The sequence below is a fragment of the Notolepis coatsorum genome, assembly GCF_963971535.1.
Source record: "Notolepis coatsorum genome assembly, chromosome: 1".
Classification (NCBI taxonomy): Eukaryota; Metazoa; Chordata; class Actinopteri; order Aulopiformes; family Paralepididae; genus Notolepis; species Notolepis coatsorum.
The window spans coordinates 312,975,013-312,999,106 of record NC_140165.1 but is presented as its reverse complement, the minus strand read 5'-3'; the positions used below and the strand labels follow the sequence as shown (position 1 = coordinate 312,999,106).

Sequence of the window (24,094 nt, the reverse complement as noted above, 5' to 3'; positions counted from 1 at the left end):
CTATTACTCTCTCGAGTCCTCCCTCCTCTTGAGACAATACTGCCCCAATCCCCACGTCACTTGCATCCGTATCCAGGATAAATGGTTTACTGGGGTCGGGATAAGCCAAAACAGGGGTGGTAATCAAACTACACTTGAGCTGCTCAAAGGCTCCCTGACAGTCCTCACTCCAGCGAAAGTGCCTCCCCTTTTCTGTCAACTGGTGCAGAGGCCGGGCAATGTCAGCAAACCCTTTCACAAAGCGCCTATAATATGAGGCTAGTCCCAAAAAACTCTTAACCTCAGTCTGGCTGGTAGGAACAGGCCACTCTCTGACTGCCTCCACTTTAGCAGCATCTGGCATCACTCCCTCACTAGAGATTACATGTCCGAGGTACTGGACTCTCGTTGAAAACAAGTCACACTTGGATGGTTTAACCTTAAGGTTGGCCTGCTGAAGTTTTTCCAGCACACCACTCAGGCGTGTTAGATGTTCATGGAAAGTGCGCCCAAATACAATTATATCATCCAAATACACTAAGCAGGTAGTCCACTGCAGATCAGCCAGAATTAGGTCCATCAACCTCTGAAAAGTGCTGGGTGCATTGCAAAGGCCAAAACTCATCACATTGAACTCAAATAGCCCCTGACGGGTGGTGAATGCAGTTTTATGGCGGTCTTTTGGGTCTACTTCCACCTGCCAATAGCCGCTCGCTAAATCCAGGGTGGAAAACCAACAAGCATGACAAAGGCTATCCAGGGCATCATCAATCCTAGGGAGGGGGTATGCGTCCTTTCTAGTAACCTCATTGAGTTTCCTATAATCAACACAGAACCGGAGCCCACCCCCTTTCTTTTTTACCAGTACAATGGGAGACGCCCATGGGCTACAAGATGGCCGAACTATCCCACTATCGAGCATTTGCTTCAAGTGGCTCGTCACCTCTTGCTGTAAATGGAGGGGGACCCTTCTGGGGTGCATCTTTATTGGCTTTGCATCCCCCGTATCAATCTCATGCGGCGTCAGATGAGTCCTGCCTAAGTCAGTCTCCCCCTGACTAAACACAGTGAGGTTCTTATGCAGTAACTCCCTGACTGCCTTTAACTCATCAGGGACAAGACCCCTCTCCTCCACGCCAAACTGACGCATGAGTGTATCAACTGTCCAAGGCTGCAAGGTTTTTCCCCCCTCCCTCTCGTCATGCAACCCCCCCCCCTCCCTTCCTCTATTTCAATATCAGTGAATAGGGTGCCTACTTTCATGCCACGTTTTAGCATAATATCCTCATTAGTGACATTAATAACCCTCACCGGTAATATGCCCTGCTGGACTCTACATACCACCCGAGCTACCAAAACATCACACTGTTTGGAAATGGAAGTGGAGGGTTCCAGCATTGCTGCTGCATAATCTCCCCATCTGCTCTGGACCTGACCTAAAATAATAATTTCACTGCATGGGGGCACCAGGGTGTCAGACAGCACTATCACAGCCTGAGGCTCTAATGAGGGGTTAGGGTCAACCAGGGGAAATTTCCTGCCCATTATCTGACATTGTTTCTTTCCCAAATCAACCACCGCACCATATGTTGAAAGAAAATCAAATCCAAGCAAAATCTCATCAGAGGGAATGTCAGCAACCAAAAATGTTGCTACCAGCGCGAGTGACTCCAGTTGACATACCGTCTGCCAGCATCCCAGAATGCTCATCCCCCCCCCCCCCATTAGCTGCTGTAGCCTGCCCAACATAATCTAACAGATCACATCCCCCTTTTGTAGCAGAGAGCCACAGTTGTTTAGGAATGACAGAGCTAGAAGCTCCAGTATCTACAAGTACATGACAGTCTAACCCACCTATCTTAGCTTGGAGATATCCCGAACCACCCTTCAAGCTGTCAGGGGCCACAGTAGACTCAGAAATGGGGGCGGGCATTGGACCCTCTGTGCACACCCCCTCTAGTTTTCCTGTAAATAAGGACAGTCGCATCTGAAGTGACGATTACACCCACATTCCCAGCAACCCCTCTCTCTTTCTCCCTCACGTCTAGTCGGGGGAATGGGGGCACTAACAGAGTATGGAAGGGGAGCAGACACGGTAGGTGTAGGTTTAGGAACAGATTGGCTTGAATTGGCTATAGTCTGTACAGTGGTTTTCAGAGACTTAACTTCCTGCCGCAGGCCCTCTACGACCCCAAGCAGCGTATCCATTTGTTTGTCACGCCCAGATTGCTCAGTGACTCCACGCACCTGTGCATCAGAGGCCAATTTACTACCCTCCAACTCCCTAATCAGCTCCAATTCTGCAGCAAAATTAATGGCATCCTCTAAGGTTGTAGGTTTGGCACTGCGAAGGCTAACTCGCAATTCCCCATTCCCAACATTGGAAATAAAATGATCCTTAGCCAATAAATCTTGGGTGTGGGCGTCCGCTGAGGGGTACGCTTTAACAACCAGCCTCCGAAGCGCAATACCAAATTCTCGGATACTCTCCTTATGTAGCCTCTTACGAGAAGAGAAGGTGGCCCTGCTCCAATCATCACTATCACATGGTTCTAAGCATCTACCCATTGCTTCTTTCAGTAAGGCATAATTAGCTTTAGCTGCGGCAGATAACCCACCATATACCTCTCGGGCTCGACCTGACAAGAGAAGACTCATACATTTTAGTCTCAATGATTCGCTCCAATTATTAACCCCAGCGGCCATTTCAAACTGTTCAGCCCAATCAGACCATTCCCGGCCGGCACCAGTGAAAGTCTCAGGCATAAAAATGGGTCGGGACATAGCCAGATTACTACTAGGGGAAGGAGACGCGTCTGATCGACTTGGGCCGGCCTCAGCCGGCGGTTGGTTATCTCCAGGCATATTTATTCTATATCCCACCGCTGTCACCAATGTAATAAATACGTGAGTTATACCAGTAGCAGGAGAAACTGCTATTTAGCAGGGAAACTGCTTGTTACATCCCAATGTATATATTCCCCAGTGTGTGTCTCCATGGGTGTGTGTTCTCCATTTTTCTTTCCTCCCTCCAGCCATTGTTCCCTCCACCATTGGTCCCTGCCAGGCCTGCCCTTCCATTACCCAGCACAGCACCGATTGGTGGATGGTTTTCCAGACTCCAACACTCAATCAACACCACCCAATCATGGATCACCACACACCTGTTAAAACATGGCTTCTCGCTTCAGTCACTCTCTCTCTCTGGCATGAGGCTAGGCCTAGTGTGATATTGTAACCTTGACTTTGACAATATTGCATTTCGTTTATTGGCCTTTGTGCTTAGTGGAAATTGCCTTGTGTGTGTATGGCCACAGAGAGAGCATTGCTAGTTATAGTTTGTTTTTGTATATATTCTGCCTTTGTTTTATGTATCATTAATGTGTTTTTCTCTCTTTCTCAGGAAGCACAGATGGGGTGAGCTGCCATTTCCTTTGGATATTGTTTTCTCCTGTTTTGGTTAGGTAAGAGTAGTTTAGGTAATGTAATTTCTTTTACCATAGATTAGATTGGGTTTATTTGGAGTATAGTGGTGTTTGTTTGTTGTTTTGGCCTGGGCTCACCCTTGAGCTACATGTGCTTCCTTTGCATCTATCAATAAATATCATTGTTGTTTACAAACGTGGTCCATCTTTTCTGTCAACCAACTGTTATGTTACAGCCCTTTACCCTTAGACTCACAGGGGTCGTAACATAAATGGGGGCTCTGCCTGGATCTTGTAACCCGTGTTCAATTGTTGGTTGATGGATTTGGTGAACTGTGTTTGTTTACACTTGTATAGTAATTAATTAATTTGTGTGTAGAAATGGCATTTGTGTAAAAAAAATGGCAGTTAGTACTTTTGATCTGGGGAAATTCTTGAGCAATCTTACTTGGAAGCGCTGGATAGCTGCCGCAAGGCAGACTTAGTGGAGATTGCCACACATTTTAAACTCTCGGTTCAACAAAAGCATCTTAAGCAGGATATCAGGTGTCTTGTGGTAGATAAGCTGTTGGAGCAGGGGACGCTTGTTTTACCTGTGGTCTCTGATGAACATGCAAGTCCTCCTGGTGAACCTACGGAAGCACAGCCTTCTGAGGAGCAAGCTCATGGTGCTGAGATGGCAGGTGTGAAAGTCACATTGCCACATTTTCACTTGGCCTCTCCTGTGTCAACTGGGTCTCGAGAAGGGGCCCAGGTCAAGGTTAGAATAGCCCGTCTCCAGATGGAGGCTCAGGAGAAGGCACAAGCACGTGAGGCGGAGTATCGGCTTCATAAAATGGAGCTTGAGGCAGAAAATGAAAGGGCTGTTAAAATTCGTAGGTTGGAGCTGGAGGTGGAAAAAGAGCTCAGACTGCGGGAGTTGGAGCTGGGAGACCAAAGGAGTGGATCCAACTCTGCTACACCGACTCCTCCACAAGGCCCGGGTATGTCCTCCTCCACAGCTTATTCATCACACACTTTTGATATAAGTAAACACATTGCTTTGGTGCCTCCGTTCCGAGAGACAGAAGTTGATACTTATTTTAATGTGTTTGAGCGTATTGCTGCTTCATTGCGCTGGCCAAGAGAGGTCTGGCCTTTGTTGCTTCAATGCAAATTGACTGGTAAAGCCCAAGAGGTTTGTTCAACACTTTCCCTAGAAGATAGTTTACTGTATGATACTGTGAAGGCTGCCATCCTTCGTGCATATGAGCTTGTGCCCGAAGCTTATAGGCAGAGGTTTCGCAGTCCTAATGCCCTGAAATAACCAACTTCACAACCGGGGTACAAGAAGTAACAACTTTATTTCATTCAAGTACCTATACTAAGCGATTATACCGAGGACACGGGATCTATTAATTAAGAGGACCAATTGGGTACCGTAGGACTCCTATTATACAACACCCTCTTATATGAGGCACTGCAATTATAAAACACGGTGTGTCTAATCCCACCTATTAAACACCCTCTTATATGAGGCACTGCAACTGCACACCACAGTGTGTCTAATCCCACGCATTAAACACCCTCGGTAAGAGGCACAGCAATTGCACACACCACGGTGTGTTTAATCCCACACATTAAACACCCTCTGTAAGAGGCACAGCCCTTGGAACAAAAGGCTTAATAAACCACGCACTTTAGACACCCTCTCGACGAGGCATTTGCAAAACACATTGAACCATAGTTAATTAAGGAACACTCTTCTGGCAATAATTAATCCCCCCTCTCGTCTTCCCATGTCCCTCCTCAATCGGTCATACTCAATATCCTACCGGCTTGGTTATACAATAAATAGGGCATAAATAGGGGATAGGAAGAAATAGCCTATATGCAGATAAAATTAAGAGGCACGGTAGAATACAAAGAGCATAACTATAGGATACCCTAATAATACCATATACAATACAATATCAATTTACACAGTAGGCCTATACAGCTTATAAAAAGAGCATAATACAACATCCTATATAAGTGCAAATGTGGGTAACAGTGGACTTAACTCGCCGCACGGCGCGACCCCCCCCCCCCCCCCCCCCCCCGAGGGTCGAAGCTTGGACCCCGTCCAACTCTCCGGGCGAATGTTCCGGCACACGGTGGTCCTCCAGGTTGCAGTTTGATTTGTAACCTGGTAAACGTACTCGGTGTCCGCGAGGACGTGCCAAGTATAAGGTCTTTGGGAGCGATGTAACTCAGTACCCTCTATGTCCCGTCCCTATCTGTCTCCAGGAGGGTAAGCCTCCCCTCCTCTCGCTACCGGTACCTGTGGACGGCTGGCTAACTTATCTTCATCGCCGGTGGATAACTCTCCACGATCGACCCCACCCCCCGGGCCCTACCAGAGTCTGGTTACTGCTTGCGTGCTCCAACCCCGATATCTGAGTCCCACTGGCTTATCAATAGTCTCAGCGTCTCTTCCCCGCACACAATCAGCAACACCTGAGTTCAATAATGAAGCCACTTGAGTCCCTGCTCCTGACGTCATTACTTCGGCCCATTCACATCACACTACCTTGGGCTACTTCTGTAAAAAATACGTCAAATGTATATACTCTCTTTTCTGGACTCTTTTCGTATCACAAACAGTACTGTATTTGCAAATCTGGTATGTCATAAATGTATAGATGTAGCAGTACTGTCTATCTGTATGTCATGTATGTCATATATGTTATGATGAATTGAAAATGGGGGACCCTGATGTAAACAAGACGAAAGTCTTTCTCTGGTCTGAATCCCCTTAAAATTTTTATGTATTGAGCTGTACTGTACTGTACCCATTCTGCAATCTGTTAATAAAGTTGTCAATCAATCAATTCAAAACCGACACTCTGGAACAAGCTCCAACTCAACTTAAAATCTGCAAGCACTCTACAGACTTTTAAGGCCATGCTCAAAACCCACCTTTTTCGCCATTAAAAAATCCATGAGATAGTTTTTGTATTGTAGTATGACTGGTGTCCGTTCTCTGTCTGCTTGGTTGGCCTGCATGCACTTTTTTTCTGTTTTCGTATTGTTCCTGTCTTTCTGTTTTTCTTTCTTTCCCGGCCAGCGCCCCGGGCCGATGTAACTATTGGTTGAGGGGTGCAATATAAATAAATGTATCATATCATATCACAGGGCCTACTGGCCTGATTTTATATATTGCTGTGAAGTTATGAATAAATCCAGGACCAATCAAAAGCCACAGTCTAGATTGATTTTTAGAGAGAAGTAATCTGAGAAACGATAAACTTTTACTGGAAATTGTGACGTTAATACAAGAGTTTTGCCTTGAGGGTGAGATTCAGACAAGTAGTAGCCTAACTTATAATTAACTTATAATTAATTCAAGGCCGGGCGATTGAGGTGGTTACTGAATAAAATTATTTGGACTCTCTATTTAAATAGATCCTCAGTTAAAGGAAATCCTTCCTGAATGGCTTCTACCTGAAGGCTTTCCAATTACATTTGGTGAACTATCCATTTGACTCAACTCAATTTACCCAAAATGATTGTTTACCTCTAATTCTAAAGGTAACTAATCAGGTTGAATGTGTTCCTATGCACTGGTTTCTTAGTTGTTATCTGTACCCCCTAAAGTCAATTGTCACTGAATTATTTATTGAATCTCTTTTGTATTGACATCTGGTTCAGACATTTAATTCTCCAGACATGAACAGCCCAGTCTAAGCAGGCTCGTTGAGGTGTCCAGTAAGGTCGTAGGAGTGAGCCAGGCCAAGTTCAGACCTTTTTCAATTTATGTAATTGTAGAGGGTTTGAAAATGCCTCCATGTAAAGTTTTATACAAAAACATACACCCCCTATTTTTTAAGATTATTCACAACTACTCTTAACAGTAATTTACTTTTGAATGAGATGCTACATCTTATCACCCTGAGCATCGGGTCCCCCCAGGGCTGTGTTCTAAGCCCCCTGCTGTACTCACTCTACACACACGACTGTGTGGCCAAGTTCAGCTCCAACTCCATTGTGAAGTTCGCCGACGACACGGTGGTGGTGGGGCTGATCTCGGACAACGACGAGAAGGCCTACCGGGAGGAGGTTGAGGTACTGGAACGTTGGTGCCAGGACAACAGCCTGCTCCTGAACATTGGTAAAACCAAGGAGCTGATCGTGGATTATAGGAGAGGACAGCGGGAGACACACACACCACTGAGGATTAACGGGGCTACCGTGGACAGGGTGAGCAGCTTCAAGTACCTGGGGGTCCACATCTCAGAGGACTTGACATGGTCAACACACATAGCCACAGTAGTAAAGAAAGCGAAGCAGCGCCTCTACCACCTGAGACAGTTAAGGAAGTTCAGAGTATCGGGGAAGATACTCCAGTCCTTCTACTCAGGAGCTGTAGAGAGCATCTTGACCGGAAACATCACTGCCTGGTATGGGAACAGCACGGCACAGGACAAGAAGGCCCTACAGAGAGTGGTGCGCTCAGCCGAGCGTACCACGGGTATTGCGCTACCTCCCCTGCAGGCTCTATACGACAAGAGGTGCAAATCCAGAGCCTGCAGGATAATGAAAGACCCCCACCACCCCAATAACAGCCTGTTTCAGCTGCTGAGGTCAGGCAGACGCCTGCGAATTCTAGAGACTAAGACGGAGAGGCTTAGGCTAAGCTTCTTCCCCCAGGCCATCAGAGCCTTGAACAATGAACACTGAGAGACACAGAAACTGAACTATCCACACACAAGTACATACACGACACGCACGCTGAGCACGCTCACACACTAGCAGCCACTTTAACACTCATGCCGCACACACGCACACTTATGGCCAGAGGAAAGGCCACTTAAAGTAGTATAACATCAGGAACAGTGTATTGCACTACTAAAGCTAACTAGCATGTCCTATATGCTCTGTAAATACTAATGTACAGATACCGAGATGGCACACCATGTACCTGTTTATTGCACTGTTTTATTGGATTCTATTAATATGTTGTACCACTGTATTTTTATTGGATTCTATTATATGTTGTACCACTGTATTGCACATCGTCGCGGGCAAGACCAGCCGCATTTCATTGTATACCTGTATGCCGTGACAATTAAAACTCTTGAATCTTGAATCTTGAATCTAGACTTCCAAGTCAGTAGATGGCGCTCCTGCGCTCCTGTGAGTGATAGAGGAAATCAGTATAGTCTTGGCTCCCAAGCATGCGCAGTCAGAATAAACCGCTGCCAGCAGAGCCAGGCTACTGAGGCTAGAAGAAATAACGTGTCTATTCTCTCCATTCACACAGCACACAGGTAATACAATAATTATCTAAAACATTCCCAAAGATGTTTAAAAACGAATGTGAACTGTCGGTGACATGTTATGTAACGTTTTGAGTGTGTACACGAACATGTTTGGACGAGTAGTTTTAAATGAATAATTGCTAACTGTTAGCTAGCGTGTTACACCGACGGTACATGTGGGTGCGCGCATGTGAACGTGACAACGTGTGTGTAAGAGCGTTTTACCGTCTATGTGTATTTGAGCTAAGGTTATGTAGCTAGTAACGTGTATTCAATTTCAGATGTGTACTATTGGTTTTTGTGACTGTTCTGACTACAGGATTAGGTATTACGTTTGTATTTAAGTAAGAATATATAGATGGCGATGCAAAAGGGTTTATTGGTTGCACTTCAAGGGTACTACGACTATGCTTGCACCTCATGGTACCAAAGCACCTCAAAGGCGCTAAAAACAAAATTACAAACATCTCAAAACTAACTGGTCAGACTACTGCTTGACCTTACTCCTAGAACCCACCTCACCCCTGCCCACTTTGACAACCTAGGATGGCTTAGAGTAGAAGCAACTTGCAATGGGCCTGGTCAGCAACTTGCAATGGGCCTGGTCTACAAGATACACTACATGACCAAGGTACCCATGTACATGTCAAAATACTTCCCAAAGGTCAGTGAATACCACGATCACAACACCAGAGGGAGCTCCACAAATCATGTTAAACCCAGATTCGGCTCAAACGCGTTTCGCAATTATGCCACATCAATGTGGAACGCCCTACCCAAAGCTGTAAAGGAATGTGAATCGCTACCCACTTTCAAAAACACTCTCAAAGAACACCTACGGGAGACTGCAATTAGAAACTGGCCCCTACAAATGTCCTAACCCAGTTGTACAGTAAATGACCAAGTATGGCTTTGTCAGTATTCCAATGTACAGTGTCCCCTACCCAACCCTCCCCCACCTCCAATGTACAGTCCCCCCCACCCACCCAACCACACCCCACCTACCCAACCTCCTCCAATGTACAGTTTCTACGTCAAATGTATACACTCTTTTTCTGGACACTTTTTGTATCACAAACAGTACTGTATTTGCAAATCTGGTACGTCATAAATGTATAGATGTAGAGCAGTACTCTCTATCTGTATGTCGTGTGTGTCATATATGTTACGATGATCAATCAAGGATACAGATTGAATTTATGCCAAAAGGTTTTTATTGTTTTGCACTATTTCGTTTCCTAAAGAATACATTTGAAGATTGTATTTTTGTTAGGCCTGCCACGATAACAAATTTTGCTGGGCGATTAATTGCCCCCGAAAATATCGCGATAAGCGATATTATTGCGACCGGTTAGAGAATTTTTTTTTGAGAAATTTATTTCCCAAAACTTTTATTTTGAAGCCCACCGACCGGACCGGAAGTATTGTTGTTATTATCCTAGCTTGCTGATGCTGCTGGTGGACTGGGGCCAGCTAACGTTAGCTTGCTGATGCTACTACTACTTCGACATGCTGCTAGTGGACTGGGGCCAGCTAACGTTAGCTTGCTGATGCTACTACTACTTCGACATGCTGCTAGTGGACTGGAGCCAGCTAACGTTAGCTTGCTGATGCTGCTGGTAGATCGACATGCTGCTAGTGGACTGGGGCCAGCTAACGTTAGCTTGCTGATGCTACTAGTAGATCGACATGAGCTAATGATAAAACAAATGTTGAGATTGTTGGTGAACAACTAACTTTAAGTTAGTTTTAACGTTAGCTACTAACGTTAAAACGCTAACGTTACACTACAAATAACGCTACTTGGTTAAAAGGAGCAACACTATTGAGAAATGTAGTTAAGCTATGTGGTGTTGCCCCACGGAGCTCCTGTGCTGTGCTCTCTGCTCTGTAGTAAAGCCAGCGGCCCGCCTCCCAACACGGACAGTGACTGACAAGGGGCACTGGTTCCGCCTCATTAAAACAAACGCGCAAATAGCAATTAATCGCGCCCGTCAAAATCATTGCATTAATTTTAATTATCGCGGCAATTAATCGATTTATTGCTTATCGCGGCAGGCCTAATTTTTGTATGATTTGGTTTATTATATTATTGTACAATAAGAATTACAAAGTAAATTGGAGTATTGGAATGTTAAAGGAATATTTTGTCAGAATAAACCACTCTCAGTAGAGCGAGGCTAGAAGAGATAACGTGTCTATTAGGGATGGGTACCTTTCACATTTGAACCGATACCGGTACCTGTGAATCGATACCGGTACCCAACGGTACCTTTTTTCGGTACTTTAGTCTCAAGAAATTTAATTTACCTACCTCAGTCGTAAAAAAAAACTTCAAATAACTACAATTTCGACAGTTTTCGGCTTGTCATTGCTCCGACTGCTTTGTTGTTGAATCAAGTCAAATCCTAGGTAAGCATATATTGTGCGTGTGAACGTTGACATGAAAAGAAAAGGGTAAAAAAATAATAATAATAATAAAAAACCCGTTTTTATTTTTTATTTTTTGGTTTCTCACTTGATTCGATACTCGGTAGTACCGACGTGTTTCGGTTCGGTACCTCAAAAGTACCGAATTCGGTACCTGTCCCTAGTGTCTATTCATCATTAATAGCCCCTTTCGGGTCTGATGCACGCCAACAAGGTTGGACGAGTGAACAGTCCCTTATACCTTCATAGAAAAATCCCACAATTAACTCCTCAGCAAAACGCTCGACATACAACTTGTACAAGTATCGCAGAGAAATTTCAAAGGTACTCGGTTGCACGAGGGTTTCGGACAGGCGTGCATCACAGACCCGAAAGGGGTTACATCATTCACAGATCCACAGCGCACCCTTGTCTGTATCGCTTGTGCCGACTCAGATTCCCCTAGGTCTGAGGCCGGTAACATAAGCCCTGCCCCTTTTCTTTATCCAATCGCAACTGTAACTGAGGGGTACAATTCCCTGACTGTATTAATAAGTATGTTATCATTAAACCACTACCGTCTTATGTACATTACTACTGGCCATACAGTACACAGGTATATGATGAGAACACCTCCACAATGATACGGTTCCACACAAATCTGGGTTTACGAATATTTATTAGCAGCAAGAATACATAATATACTTTACTTTCAATGCGCTTATAAGGCAAAGGAATGTGCGTAGGCAAATCAATAACGAATGTCCATTCTCATATTACGCAGGAGATAATAATACAACCTGAATCTTAGGAATTATATCTATGGTACTCTGGGGAGGCAGCGGGAGATACTGGTAGGGGGTTCCCACCGGTTGTAAGCCAGCAGGGGGAGGAAATGTTCGAATGCAAAGTCTGGATCCACGGGGACTCAATAAGTTCCTGCTATGGGAGGCGGTATATTACTCCCTGGATCAGCAGACGAAAAGCAGCAGCTGTAATCCAAGTATGCGTGCAGCATAGGTGAAAGCCGGCCAGCCTCTCCTTGAGACGGGCTCGAATGATGTTCCTCACGTCACGGGTAAATCCCACACAGTAGTGGGTTGTAGACGATTCTTCTCCGCTCCAACAGCCTGGTCCAAAGCAATAATAATAATAATCCAGCCGGAAAGGGGCTCTGCATTCACCGGTGTAGATTCTCCGGTGCGCGGTACTTCACATTAACTAGGTTGAACTTGACGTTATTCCACTAAGCTCTGACACTTTACTATCCTATTCGCACGCGGCTATAAGTGCTCTATTTAGACGCACGGTTGCTCACTTCACTTGGTCGTTGACTCGTGATCAGGGAACAAAATAAGTACCAGCCAACCGCCAATGGCTGGTAAAAAATCTGCCTGGCTGGTAGTTTTTAAAATCTACCAGCCAAATGGCTGGTAAGTCAAAAGTTAAGTTTGTTCCCTGAGAGCAGAGCTACACAGCAGTGCGCCTATTTTGCGAGCCGAAATAAGTCTGTGGTTTTTTCTTCTTCTCACAATGGGTCAAATGCATCTAACATGCATTGCATCGTCGCCATTCCTTTATGCCCACATCGCCCGAAATGAACGTTATGTTAGCGTAAGCTAACAAGCTAATCCTGATCAGCGGCAGAGCCATAGAGAACAGCAGACAGTGTGGACTGGGGAAAGGGAAATGGGGGGGGGGGGCACTCTCCCTTTCTCTGTGTGTGTGCGTGCGTTTGGAAAGACGATGAAGTCACTAGTCAGGACTCAGGAGAGGAGTATATTGTAGTAAACTGAGGATTACTGAGGATGCACAGATAATGTTGATATTCAAATATAAAAAGGTTTCGAGAGGAGTGGAAGTTTGAAGACAGACTAGACTACAATATGATGCGGGGGTGGTGAGTTGAAACAGTGTGTGTGTCCCCGACCCCACTTCTATGTTTCAATAAATTATTTGCATTTAAAACTAACGCTGACTCATTCCTTCAGTCCACTCAAAATTATGCTAATATTCCTTATGTTGTTTATGATATTAATTGAAAATAGCATATGAGAGTATTATATAGTAATAATAACACATGGCGATATACTAAAAAGCTATTTTAAATTTTTGGCTGGTAAAAAATCTGCCTGGCTGGTAGTTTTTAAAATCTACCAGCCAAATGGCTGGTAAGTCAAAAAGTTAATTTTGTTCCCTGCTCGTGATGAAGGCTTTACTAGTAAGGAGCGAACGATACGTTGAACAAACGTATTAGGATAAGACAAGACTCTATTTTGGGGCAAAAACGGGCCCTACTTCACCGCACGTCGTATCGTGGGTGAGGCTTCACTTGGGTAACTCGAACTACTTCTGTATTCACCTGCGCCATATTTATATGTTGGGCGAACAAACTAGTACCAGCCTTATTCCTGTCTCGTAGTCTTGGGCAGAACCGGGCATGTTCAGACAAGCCTTGACGGTGGCTTTGAACTCGGCATTGGGGGTATGGCCGCTGGCGCCTAGGGGGCGCTGTCCAATAGGAGAACGAATATTATGGTCTGTACTAGGTTAAAGGGATATTCCGTGTATATGTACAAAGAATACACAAGGGATATCAGACGATATACAAATCCTATGCAATATATATCAATCAATAAATACATATATTCGGTTTAATCTGACCCTTTGTAACAGCAACTGTTGCTTCCCTTGGACAAACTGTTTTGTCAGAGGAAAGCAACAGTTGTGATTGGAGGATCAGGAAAAGAGGGCAGGGTTTGAGGTCGATTCATCAGAGGCTTTGATTCTATTCTGGTCTTAACTGATGTTCCAAAGGGAATTCTAACTCTTGCCACCACTCAGGCCCAGAAATTAAATGTAGGCTGTCAACCATTCCTTCTGGCCATAATTGGGTTAAATCTGCACTGCCCTACAAAAACAAACCATTACCATAACACGCCCAATTGTCAGTCATCGAAATAACCATGTACTATTTAAGCATTACATCACGCGCAGGAGTGGTTTGTGAACAATAAACCATGCCTAGGGGTGGTTGTTAGGCCCGAGGCGCAGCCGAGGGTCGTTAGACCCCCCTAGGCATGGTTTATTGTTCACAAATCACGACTGCAAGTGGTGTAAAGCTTTTATACAACTGCCACATTCATCCAACCTTATTGCTATACAATAAACACACATTAATCGAAGATTTATTGAAAAAAACATCCGCCAGAAAAAGTAGTTCCCACAACTACAAAAAAGACAATTTGCCTCCATGTGGAAGCAGATCGGAAGTGCATCCAACCAACTAACACATCCAACTGTGTATTATTGGAATGATTGATTGAACATTTTATTACCAGATGCAGAATGGGTACAATACAGTACGGCTCAATACACACAATTGTTAAGGGGATGCAGACCTACTTTCTATAGAACTTCATTCTTAGATGCTTCTATAGAAAGTAGGTAAAACAAATTAAAACGTTTTCTTTGCCCTATAGGAAAAAAACGTTTTCTTCGCCTTATTTTTTTATTTATTTTTTTAAACCTACTGTAGAGGGCCTAAACTTAACCAGTTGGAAACCAAGCGTACAGTAATAAAATTAGCAATCAATCAATCAATCAATCAACTCAATAGGCCATGCTCACTTAGAACAGCGCAGCACCCAGCTCTCTCTCAGTCTGACTATCCCGCGACAGGTGTGTGTGTGGGGGGGGGGGGGGGGTGGGTGGAGACTGAGCCAGCGTCGGACAGTGTGAGAGTGAGGGCTGCAGTCAGAGAAAGAAAAAGAAATTGAAAAAAGAAATAGCAAATTAATCAATCAATCAATCCGCGATTTTTATTTTGTTACACAATGATTCAAGACTCATCAATTACATCATCCAACATTGTTTAAATGACTAAGACATTCGCTGTGACAGAATCGCTTGATATTTAGTCGTTTAGTCGCTATCAACATATCCATTTGTAAAGATTATTGTCCGTCCTCTTGTGATCCGGCGGAGTGATGTGAAGTGATTCGGTTGTGGGCGGGTCCTAGGACCAGCCAGCGTGGACTGTTTGCAATAAACACGTGTAAAATGACTTTCAGCCAATCAGAATCGAGAAATTTGCATGCCGTTGTATAATGCCAACTAAGGAATGTACCTCACCTATATTACTACCTACTATGCTAATTATGTCTCACCTCTTCACTTGCAGCAGCACCGCACAGGTCCTCCATTTGCCACGAGTTTGCTACTGTAGCTTACAGACAAAAGATGTCCGACGAGGGAAAACTTTTCGTCGGCGGACTGAGCTTCGACACCACCGATGACTCGTTGGCGGCAGCATTCTCAAAGTACGGAAACGTCGCCAGATGCGACGTGATCAAAGACAAAGAGACTGGAAGGCCTCGCGGCTTCGGCTTTGTTACATATGAAAACCCACAGGACGCCAAAGATGCGATGGATGGAATGAACGGCCAGACGGTGGACGGCAGAGAGATTCGTGTGAATGAAGCGGGGCAGGGTGGCGGCGGCGGCAGAGGTCGCGGTGGTGGAGGATACGGAGGCGGAGGAAGCTATGGCGGCGGGAGAGGCGGTGGAGGATACGGCGGTGGAGGTGGAAGCTACGGAGGCGGTGGAGATAGGAGTTACGGCGGTGGTGGATACAGAAGCGGCGGTGGATACAGGGAGTAGTTGGAAGCGGGGGTAGCTACTGGGAGCGCTCTGGACCATACAGCTATGCTGCACACGAGAAACTCTCCCCGATTCAAGATCATCCATCGACTGGCTGTATTTAAAATATGCGCTCCCTTAGGAAATGTCCATGTGTTGTTGACCCGATTCTCTTTGTAGTATGTTGTTGCAGTAGCTCAAGCGTCGTGCAAATGTATCCATAGTTTTGGCCATTCATTGACAAACCATGTTTAAACTCAAGTTGAAGATTTCTTTCCTACTTGAGGGCAATTGTTCTCACAACTTTTTTTTCTAACCTCGCACCTATTAACTAAGTACAATATCTGATTTGATTGGTGCCGTTAAATGAGAAATTGGAAAACTCAGAAATTGAAATGATCTAATTTTTTTTTTTTTCTTGTCAACCAGGATTTTGAAGCACCATTCCTACCTCGCACTGTTAAGCAGCTCCTGTTTTCCCCTGGATGTATGGGAAATTCAATAGGGCTTTACTTTTGTTTGAGTTATCCTTCATTTTAATGCTTGTCCAACCTACCTCCTGCCAAGTTATTGAATGAGAAATCCATTTAGTAGCTCAAACAGGCTTTTGGGTTTCATAGTACATTCCTATAGTGTTGCTCGGCAGCAATGCCTCAGTCATGTAATTTTTTTTTAATCTTAAATATAGATTAGCAGAGGGTCCTGTATGTTCAGTTTCCCAAAAGTTAATTCCTTTCATACTGGTGAAATGCACGCCTAATGTAGTCTGCTGTTCAATGTGTTTTTTTGCTTTGCTCAACGGCTGCATTTTAAATGTGCTGTTAGAATGGACTGAACTTGTATAAGTGATCGACGTCTAACTTCTCTCACCGATTATAAAACTCGGAATGAGAGCATTTTTGTACTTTCTGTTCTTTGTATCAACATTAAAGCTTTTTTTAAAAAATATATATACTGTCATTGAGTCTACTAAACGATTCATGGGAAATAAAAAGTCTCAACACTGTTTGATTTACAATGTTACTTACCCTTAGCTGCCAGAATTGTTCCCTTCCTGCTGACTTGTACGTTGTTTTGGATAAACGCGTCGGCTAAATGTATGTAGGGCAGTGCAGTTCTCGACAATTGTCTCTCTTGCCTGTAGTTAACGTTTAACAGCCAGACGAGGGTCAATATACGTATTTGAACTGAGTGAATATGGCGGCGCTGACTCAAGGTCACTGAGAAATGATGACATAAGTGTTTGAATATGTTGATGGGACCTAGGACTCCGGGATCCTAAAAGAGAATATACCGGTATACATTTGAGGGGGACGAAACTGTACACTAGGGGGTTTGGACATTTACGGGGGCCAGTTTCGAATTGTAGCCTCCCGTAGGTACTCTTTGAGAGCGGTTTTGGAGGTGGGTAGGGCGTTCCACATTGTTGTAGCATAATTGCGAAACGTGTTTAGTCCCTTGTTTGAGCAGAATCTGGGTTGAACATGATTTGTGGAACTCCCTCTGGTGTTGTGGTTGTCGAATTCACTGACCTTTGCGAAGTATTTTGACATGTACATGGGTATCTTAGTGGTGTAGTGTATCTTGTAGACCAGGCTCATTGCAAGCTGCTGTACTCTGCCATCCTAGGATGTCAAAATGGGCAGGGGTGAGGTGGGTTTTAGTAAGGTCAAGCAGTAGTCTGACCAGTTTGTTTTGTGATGTTTGTAGCCTTTTTTTTTTTTTTTGCCTGAGGTGCTTTGGTACATAGCATAGTCGTACCCTTGAATGAGTGCTCCTGTTGAAGGCACTAAAGCACTCAACACTTTGATGAACATTGTTACTCAGCTGATAGAGTTGTACCCTTCCTGCTGTCTTGTTGTACAAAACTTGTAGTCGCTTTGGATAAAAGCATCGGCTAAATGACTACAGGTAAAGGTAAACGGTACTCTATCCCCCCCCCTCACAGTGAGCTGTGGTGTTCCACAAGGAAGCATACTAGGACCGCTACTCTTCCTAATTTATGCAAATGACATGTCGTCAGCCTGTGACTGCAACTTGTTCCTGTTTGCGGACGACTCAGCCCTGCTGGTCTCTGACAAGAACAAATTGCAGGTTGAAAAAACCCTCAGCACGGAACTAGGCAAAATCTGCATATGGCTCGCTGATAACAAACTATCATTACACATGGGCAAAACAGAGTCCATTCTCTTCGGTTCAAATAACAAACTCAGCAAGACCGACGGCTTCTCAGTTACAGTGGGTGACAATATTGTCACAAGGAAAGACGAAATTACCTACCTGGGTTCCATCCTAGAGGCAAATCTTTCCTGTGACAAAATGGCATCCAATGTAATAAAAAAAGTCAACCAACGAACTAGATTCTTGTACCGGATCTCCTCTCTGGTAAACAAGAATACCCTGAGGACTCTGGCAGGAGCACTCATTCAAGGGTACTATGACTATGCGTGCACCTCATGGTACCAAAGCACCTCAAAGGCGCTTAAAACAAAATTACAAACATCACAAAACAAACTGGTCAGACTACTACTTGACCTGAACCCCAGAACCCACCTCACCCCTGCCCACTTTGCCAACCTAGGATGGCTTAGAGTAGACGACAGAGTACAGCAACTTGCAATGGGCCTGGTCTACAAGATACACTATACGACCGGGGTGCCCATGTACATGTCAAAATACTTCCCAAAGGTCAGTGAATACCACAACCACTACACCAGAGGAAGCTCAACAAATCATGTTAAACCCAGATTCGGCTCAAACAAGGGACTAAACACGTTTCGCAATTATGCCACAACAATGTGGAACGCCCTACCCAAAGCTGTAAAGGAATGTGAATCCCTGCCCACATTCAAAACCGCCCTTAAAGAGCACCTACGGGAGGCTGCAATTCGAAACTGGCCACCGTAAATGCCCAAAACCCCCACCACCTCCTAATAGACAGTCTCCTCCCCACCGCATGTATATATTCCCTCCCCGCCGTATGTATATTCCCCTCCCACCCACCCACCCCCTCCTAATGTACAGTCCCCTCCCCATCATATGTATATACTCTGTCAGGATCTAGGGGTAACAGTACTGTATATTTGAATACCGCCTATGTCACAAATGTATCAGTACTAAATACCTATATGTCCCTATGCCATAAATGTCATGTATGTTATGTATGTCATAAATGTCTATATGAATTGAAAATGGGGGACCCTGATGGAAACAAGACAAACGTCTTTCTCAGGTCTGCATCCCCTTAACAATTGTATGTATTGAGCCGTACTGTATTGTACCCATTCTGCAATCTGTTAAATAAAGTTTTCATTCATTCATTCATACAAACATCACAAAACAAACTGGTCAGACTACTGCTTGACCTTACTCCTAAAACCCACCTCACCCCTGTCCATTTTGACAACCTAGGATGGCTTAGAGTAGACTAGAGTACAGCAACTTGCAATGGGCCTGGTCTACAAGATACATTACACCACTAAGATACCCATGTACATGTCGAGGTACTTCCCAAAGGTCAGTGAATTCTACGACCACAACACCAGAGGTAGTTCCACAAATCATGTTCAACCCAGATTCGGCTCAAACAAGGGACTAAACACGTTTCGCAATTATGCCACAACAATGTGGAACACCCTACCCACAGCCGTAAAATAATGTGAATCCCTACCCACCTTCAAAACCGCTCTCAAAGAGCACCTACGGGAGGCTGCCATTTGAAACTGGCCCCGGTAAATGTCCAACCCAACCCCCTCCAATGTACAGTTTCTTCCCCCTCAAATGTATATATTCTCTTTTAGAATCTCTGTCTCTTAAACAGTACTGTATATCTGTATGTTGTGTATGTCATGATGAATTGAAAATGGGGGGACCCTGATGTAAACAAGACAAGTCTTTCTCTGGTCTGCATCCCCTTAACAATTGTGTGTATCGAGCCGTACTGTATTGTACCCATTCTGCAATCTGTTAATAAAGTTTTCAATCAGGACCAGAGAGGAAGACCTGTTCTGCTGCCTGCAGTGAGACTGTCTTCAGAACAGCCAGGGCCTGTATGATGGACTACCAAAAAAATAAATAAAAATCAAATATAACTGTATACCTGCGTAGGACAGTTCTCCATCTTTGATTCGTTCAGACATTTACGGGGGCCAGTTTCGAATTGCAGCCTCCCGTAGGTGCTCTTTGAGAGCGGTTTTGAAGGTGGGTAGAGATTCAAATTTTTTTTACGGCTGTGGGTAGGGCGTTCCACATTGATGTGGCATAATTACGAAACGTGTTAAGTTAAGTCAAGTTCCTTGTTTGAGCCGAATCTGGGTTGCACATGATTTGTGGAACTCCCTCTGGTCTTGTGGTCGTGGTATTTACTGACCTTTGGGAATTACCTCCATATGTACATGGGTACCTTAGTGGTGTAGTGTATCTTGTAGACCAGGCCCATTGCAAGTTGTTGTACTCGTCTACTCTAAGCCATCCTAGGTTGTCAAAATGGGCTGGGGTCAGGTGTGTTCTAGGAGTGAGGTCAAGCAGTAGTCTGACCTGCTATTGTGCGTGATCGGTGTGTGACCGGCAAGCGGACATTTGTTTGGGGAAACTTCTGACGGCTTGGGGAAGGAGGGGAGCTACCAGCTTGTTCAGTTTGTTGGTGGGGCTGCTGAGAACATTCGCTAGAAGTGTATCTTTTTTGGGTTATAGGGTGAATGTCATTGCTCCACTCTTGTCTGAGTCCCTGGGCCAGGCTCCTCGAGGAGGAGAGGTTGGCATATGGAAGTATAGGAGCGGATGTGGGCAGCGGTGGCCTAAAGGTTAGAGAAGCAGGTTTGTGACCAGAAGTTCGCCGGTTCGATCCCCAGGACCGGCAGGACAAATCTGGGCTGGGGAAGTGAATGAATAACTCTCTCCCATACCCTTAACACCAACCGCTGAAGTGCCCTTGAGCAAGGCACTAAACCCCCAACTACTCCAGTGGAATTGCTCAGTGGCCAACAGTGTCAGACTGTGGTTGTACTGGGCAGCTCCCAGGTGTGAATGGAACTGTGTGAATGTGAAGCAGGGCGTAGCTGAAAAATAGCATCCGTGCTCCGCGAACCTACCCTGGGTAAATAAAACATTTTTAAAAATGTAATAATCTGCAGTTTGTCTGCAATCTCCTCCGATAGTGACAGTGATGGGGGAGCAGGTTTGGCTGAAAACTCTGGCAGGAAAGGAGACAGATAGTGTCAGTATGGAGTATAGTGAGGGGGAGCCCAGGGGAGAAGGAAGGGAAAAGGTGGAGGAAAGGAGCAGGGAAAAGGAGGGGAATGGCCATAAGAGAAAGAAAAAGGAAGGAAGTAGACCAAGTGGGTCTGAGGGTAGGGTAGATTTTCTGAATGTAGTGGTGAGATTTGAGGGAGAAGAGGGAGTTAAAAAAAATCGGGCCATTAAAGTTAACAAAACTCATAAAGCAATTAGGAGAAGTGGAGTACGCAAAAGTGTTGAGAGATGGAAACTTGCTTTTAGGATGTAGAAATATAGAGCAGGTGGAGAAGGCAAAGGTATTGAGTAGTATTGGAAATCTATATTTCCAGAGTAATAAGAGTTGGGGAGAAGAGGGATGGTGGGTGAAAGGGGGTCATTTCTGGAATACCAATCGAAGTTACTATGGAGAAGCTGGTGGAAAATTTAAAGGGAGACAAACGTAATAGGGGTGTTAAAAAAACGCTGATAGAATTAAAAGGGGAGCAGAGAAGATAGAGACTGAGACCATTTTTAGTGACTGATTTAGTTCGCAAAATGCGATCAAAGCACTCTGGAGCTATGCTTTATGTCTCCACACACGGCCGTTTGTCACGTTTCACGAGCTGTTGTTGTTGGGTGTATACGTAGCTACTGTAATAAATACGTGAGTTATACCAGTAGCAGGAGAAACTGCTATTTAGCAGGGAAACTGCTATTTGTCCTAATGCCCTGAAATAACCAACTTCACAACCGGGGTACAAGAAGTAACAACTTTATTTCATTCAAGTACCTATACTAAGCGATTATACCGAGGACACGGGATCTATTAATTAAGAGGACCAATTGGGTACCGTAGGACTCCTATTATACAACACCCTCTTATATGAGGCACTGCAATTATAAAACACGGTGTGTCTAATCCCACCTATTAAACACCCTCTTATATGAGGCACTGCAACTGCACACCACGGTGTGTCTAATCCCATGCATTAAACACCCTCGGTAAAAGGCACAGCAATTGCACACACCACGGTGTGTTTAATCCCACACATTAAACACCCTCTGTAAGAGGCACAGCCCTTGAAACAAAAGGCTTAATAAACCACGCACTTTAGACACCCTCTCGACGAGGCATTTGCAAAACACATTGAACCATAGTTAATTAAGGAACACTCTTCCGGCAATAATTAATCCCCCCTCTCGTCTTCCCATGTCCCTCCTCAATCGGTCATACTCAATATCCTACCGGCTTGGTTATACAATAAATAGGGCATAAATAGGGGATAGGAAGAAATAGCCTATATGCAGATAAAATTAAGAGGCACGGTAGAATACAAAGAGCATAACTATAGGATACCCTAATAATACCATATACAATACAATATCAATTTACACAGTAGGCCTATACAGCTTATAAAAATAGAGCATAATACAACATCCTATATAAGTGCAAATGTGGGTAACAGTGGACTTAACTCGCCGCACGGCGCGACCCCCCCCCCCGAGGGTCGAAGCTTGGACCCCGTCCAACTCTCCGGGCGAATGTTCCGGCACACGGTGGTCCTCCAGGTTGCAGTTTGATTTGTAACCTGGTAAACGTACTCGGTGTCCGCGAGGACGTGCCAAGTATAAGGTCTTTGGGAGCGATGTAACTCAGTACCCTCTATGTCCCGTCCCTATCTGTCTCCAGGAGGGTAAGCCTCCCCTCCTCTCGCTACCGGTACCTGTGGACGGCTGGCTAACTTATCTTCATCGCCGGTGGATAACTCTCCACGATCGACCCCACCCCCCGGGCCCTACCAGAGTCTGGTTACTGCTTGCGTGCTCCAACCCCGATATCTGAGTCCCACTGGCTTATCAATAGTCTCAGCGTCTCATCCCCGCACACAATCAGCAACACCTGAGTTCAATAATGAAGCCACTTGAGTCCCTGCTCCTGACGTCATTACTTCGGCCCATTCACATCACACCCCCCCCCCCCTTAAAGAAAGGACTCGTCCTCGAGTCCTACGCCGACATGTCGTAGTCTAAAGACCAACGGGGTGCCCTCCGCTGGCGTACTGGACGTCCCTCCTCGACAGACCCTGCAGGCCGACCTTCCTGCAGCCCCGGACTGGACACAACCACCTCCGACTGGGGCGCAGCTTCCGTCGCAGCGGGAGCCCCCTGTGTCCCCTCTGCCTCCTCCGGCCCACGATCACTGGCGGTCTGGTCTCCTGGGGCCTCCTGTGCTCCTTCTGAGTCCTCCGGTCCACCCTCTGCGTCCTCCGGCCCACGATCACCGCCGATCCGGTCCACTGGCCCCACCTGTGCTCCTTCTGCGTCCTCCGGCCCCCGATCACCGCCTGTCTGGTCCTCCGGTGGTGGCCTCCCCCCCGCAGAGCCATCCCGGCTGGAAGATCGATGGCCGACCCAACTGGCACCAAACGGGGACCCCGAGGACTGACGCCGGCTAGCCAGGTTTGGCCCACTCCTCGGATTAGCTCTCCTGGATGCTGGGACTGGATTTAACGGGGCTGTCAAAGAAGAGGTGAAAGGTTTGAGTCGGTTGAAGTGAACCACACTCTCTGGCCCTCCCTCCACTAGCACTAGCCTATAAAGCACCTCGGTCACCCTCTCCACCACTCTAAAGGGACCTTTGTACCGCCTCTGGAGCTTGGGACACACCCCACGCTTCCTGGCCTTATTCTGAACCCAAACCAATTCCCCCTCGGAATAGTATTGACTTTTAATAGGACTTTTTCTGCTGTTCCGAGGCCCTGGCCTGGTGCCTTTTAACTGCTTCCACCACCGTGGACAATGTATTCCGCAACCTAGACACATAATTGTCCACCGAGTCACAGGACTCCTGATTGCCCACCTTCAGCATAATATCTACTGGCAGAACAATTTCCTGTCCAAACAGTACTTTATATGGGGTGAAGGAGGTGCTAGCATGCACACTACTACGATAGGCCAACATAACATAAGGCAACAGTGTGTCCCAGTTTAACTGATTGTCCTCCACAAAGAGAGACAACATGGACAAAAGGGTTCGATTAAAGTGCTCCACCAGGCCATCTGACTGGGGGTGGTAGGAGGATGTCCTTGTTTTCTGCATGTGCAGAAGCCTACATAACTCCCTGAATAGATTTGACTCGAAGT

The 24,094-nt window shown here is 45.4% G+C and overlaps 1 protein-coding gene across 1 annotated transcript in view; it reads left to right on the top strand.

Annotated features, from left to right (window-relative positions):
• The window catches only part of LOC311226186 (uncharacterized protein), a 30,876-nt gene extending 14,134 nt beyond the window's left edge, over positions 1 to 16,742 (top strand). Inside the window, exons 3-4 of the mRNA XM_084311561.1 lie at positions 8,619 to 8,695; positions 15,282 to 16,742. Coding sequence (XP_084167687.1) covers positions 8,619 to 8,695; positions 15,282 to 15,757 — 553 coding nt within the window. The 3' untranslated portion in view covers positions 15,758 to 16,742. The remainder of the gene's footprint in view (positions 1 to 8,618; positions 8,696 to 15,281) is intronic.
• Positions 16,743 to 24,094: the final 7,352 nt, after the last annotated feature.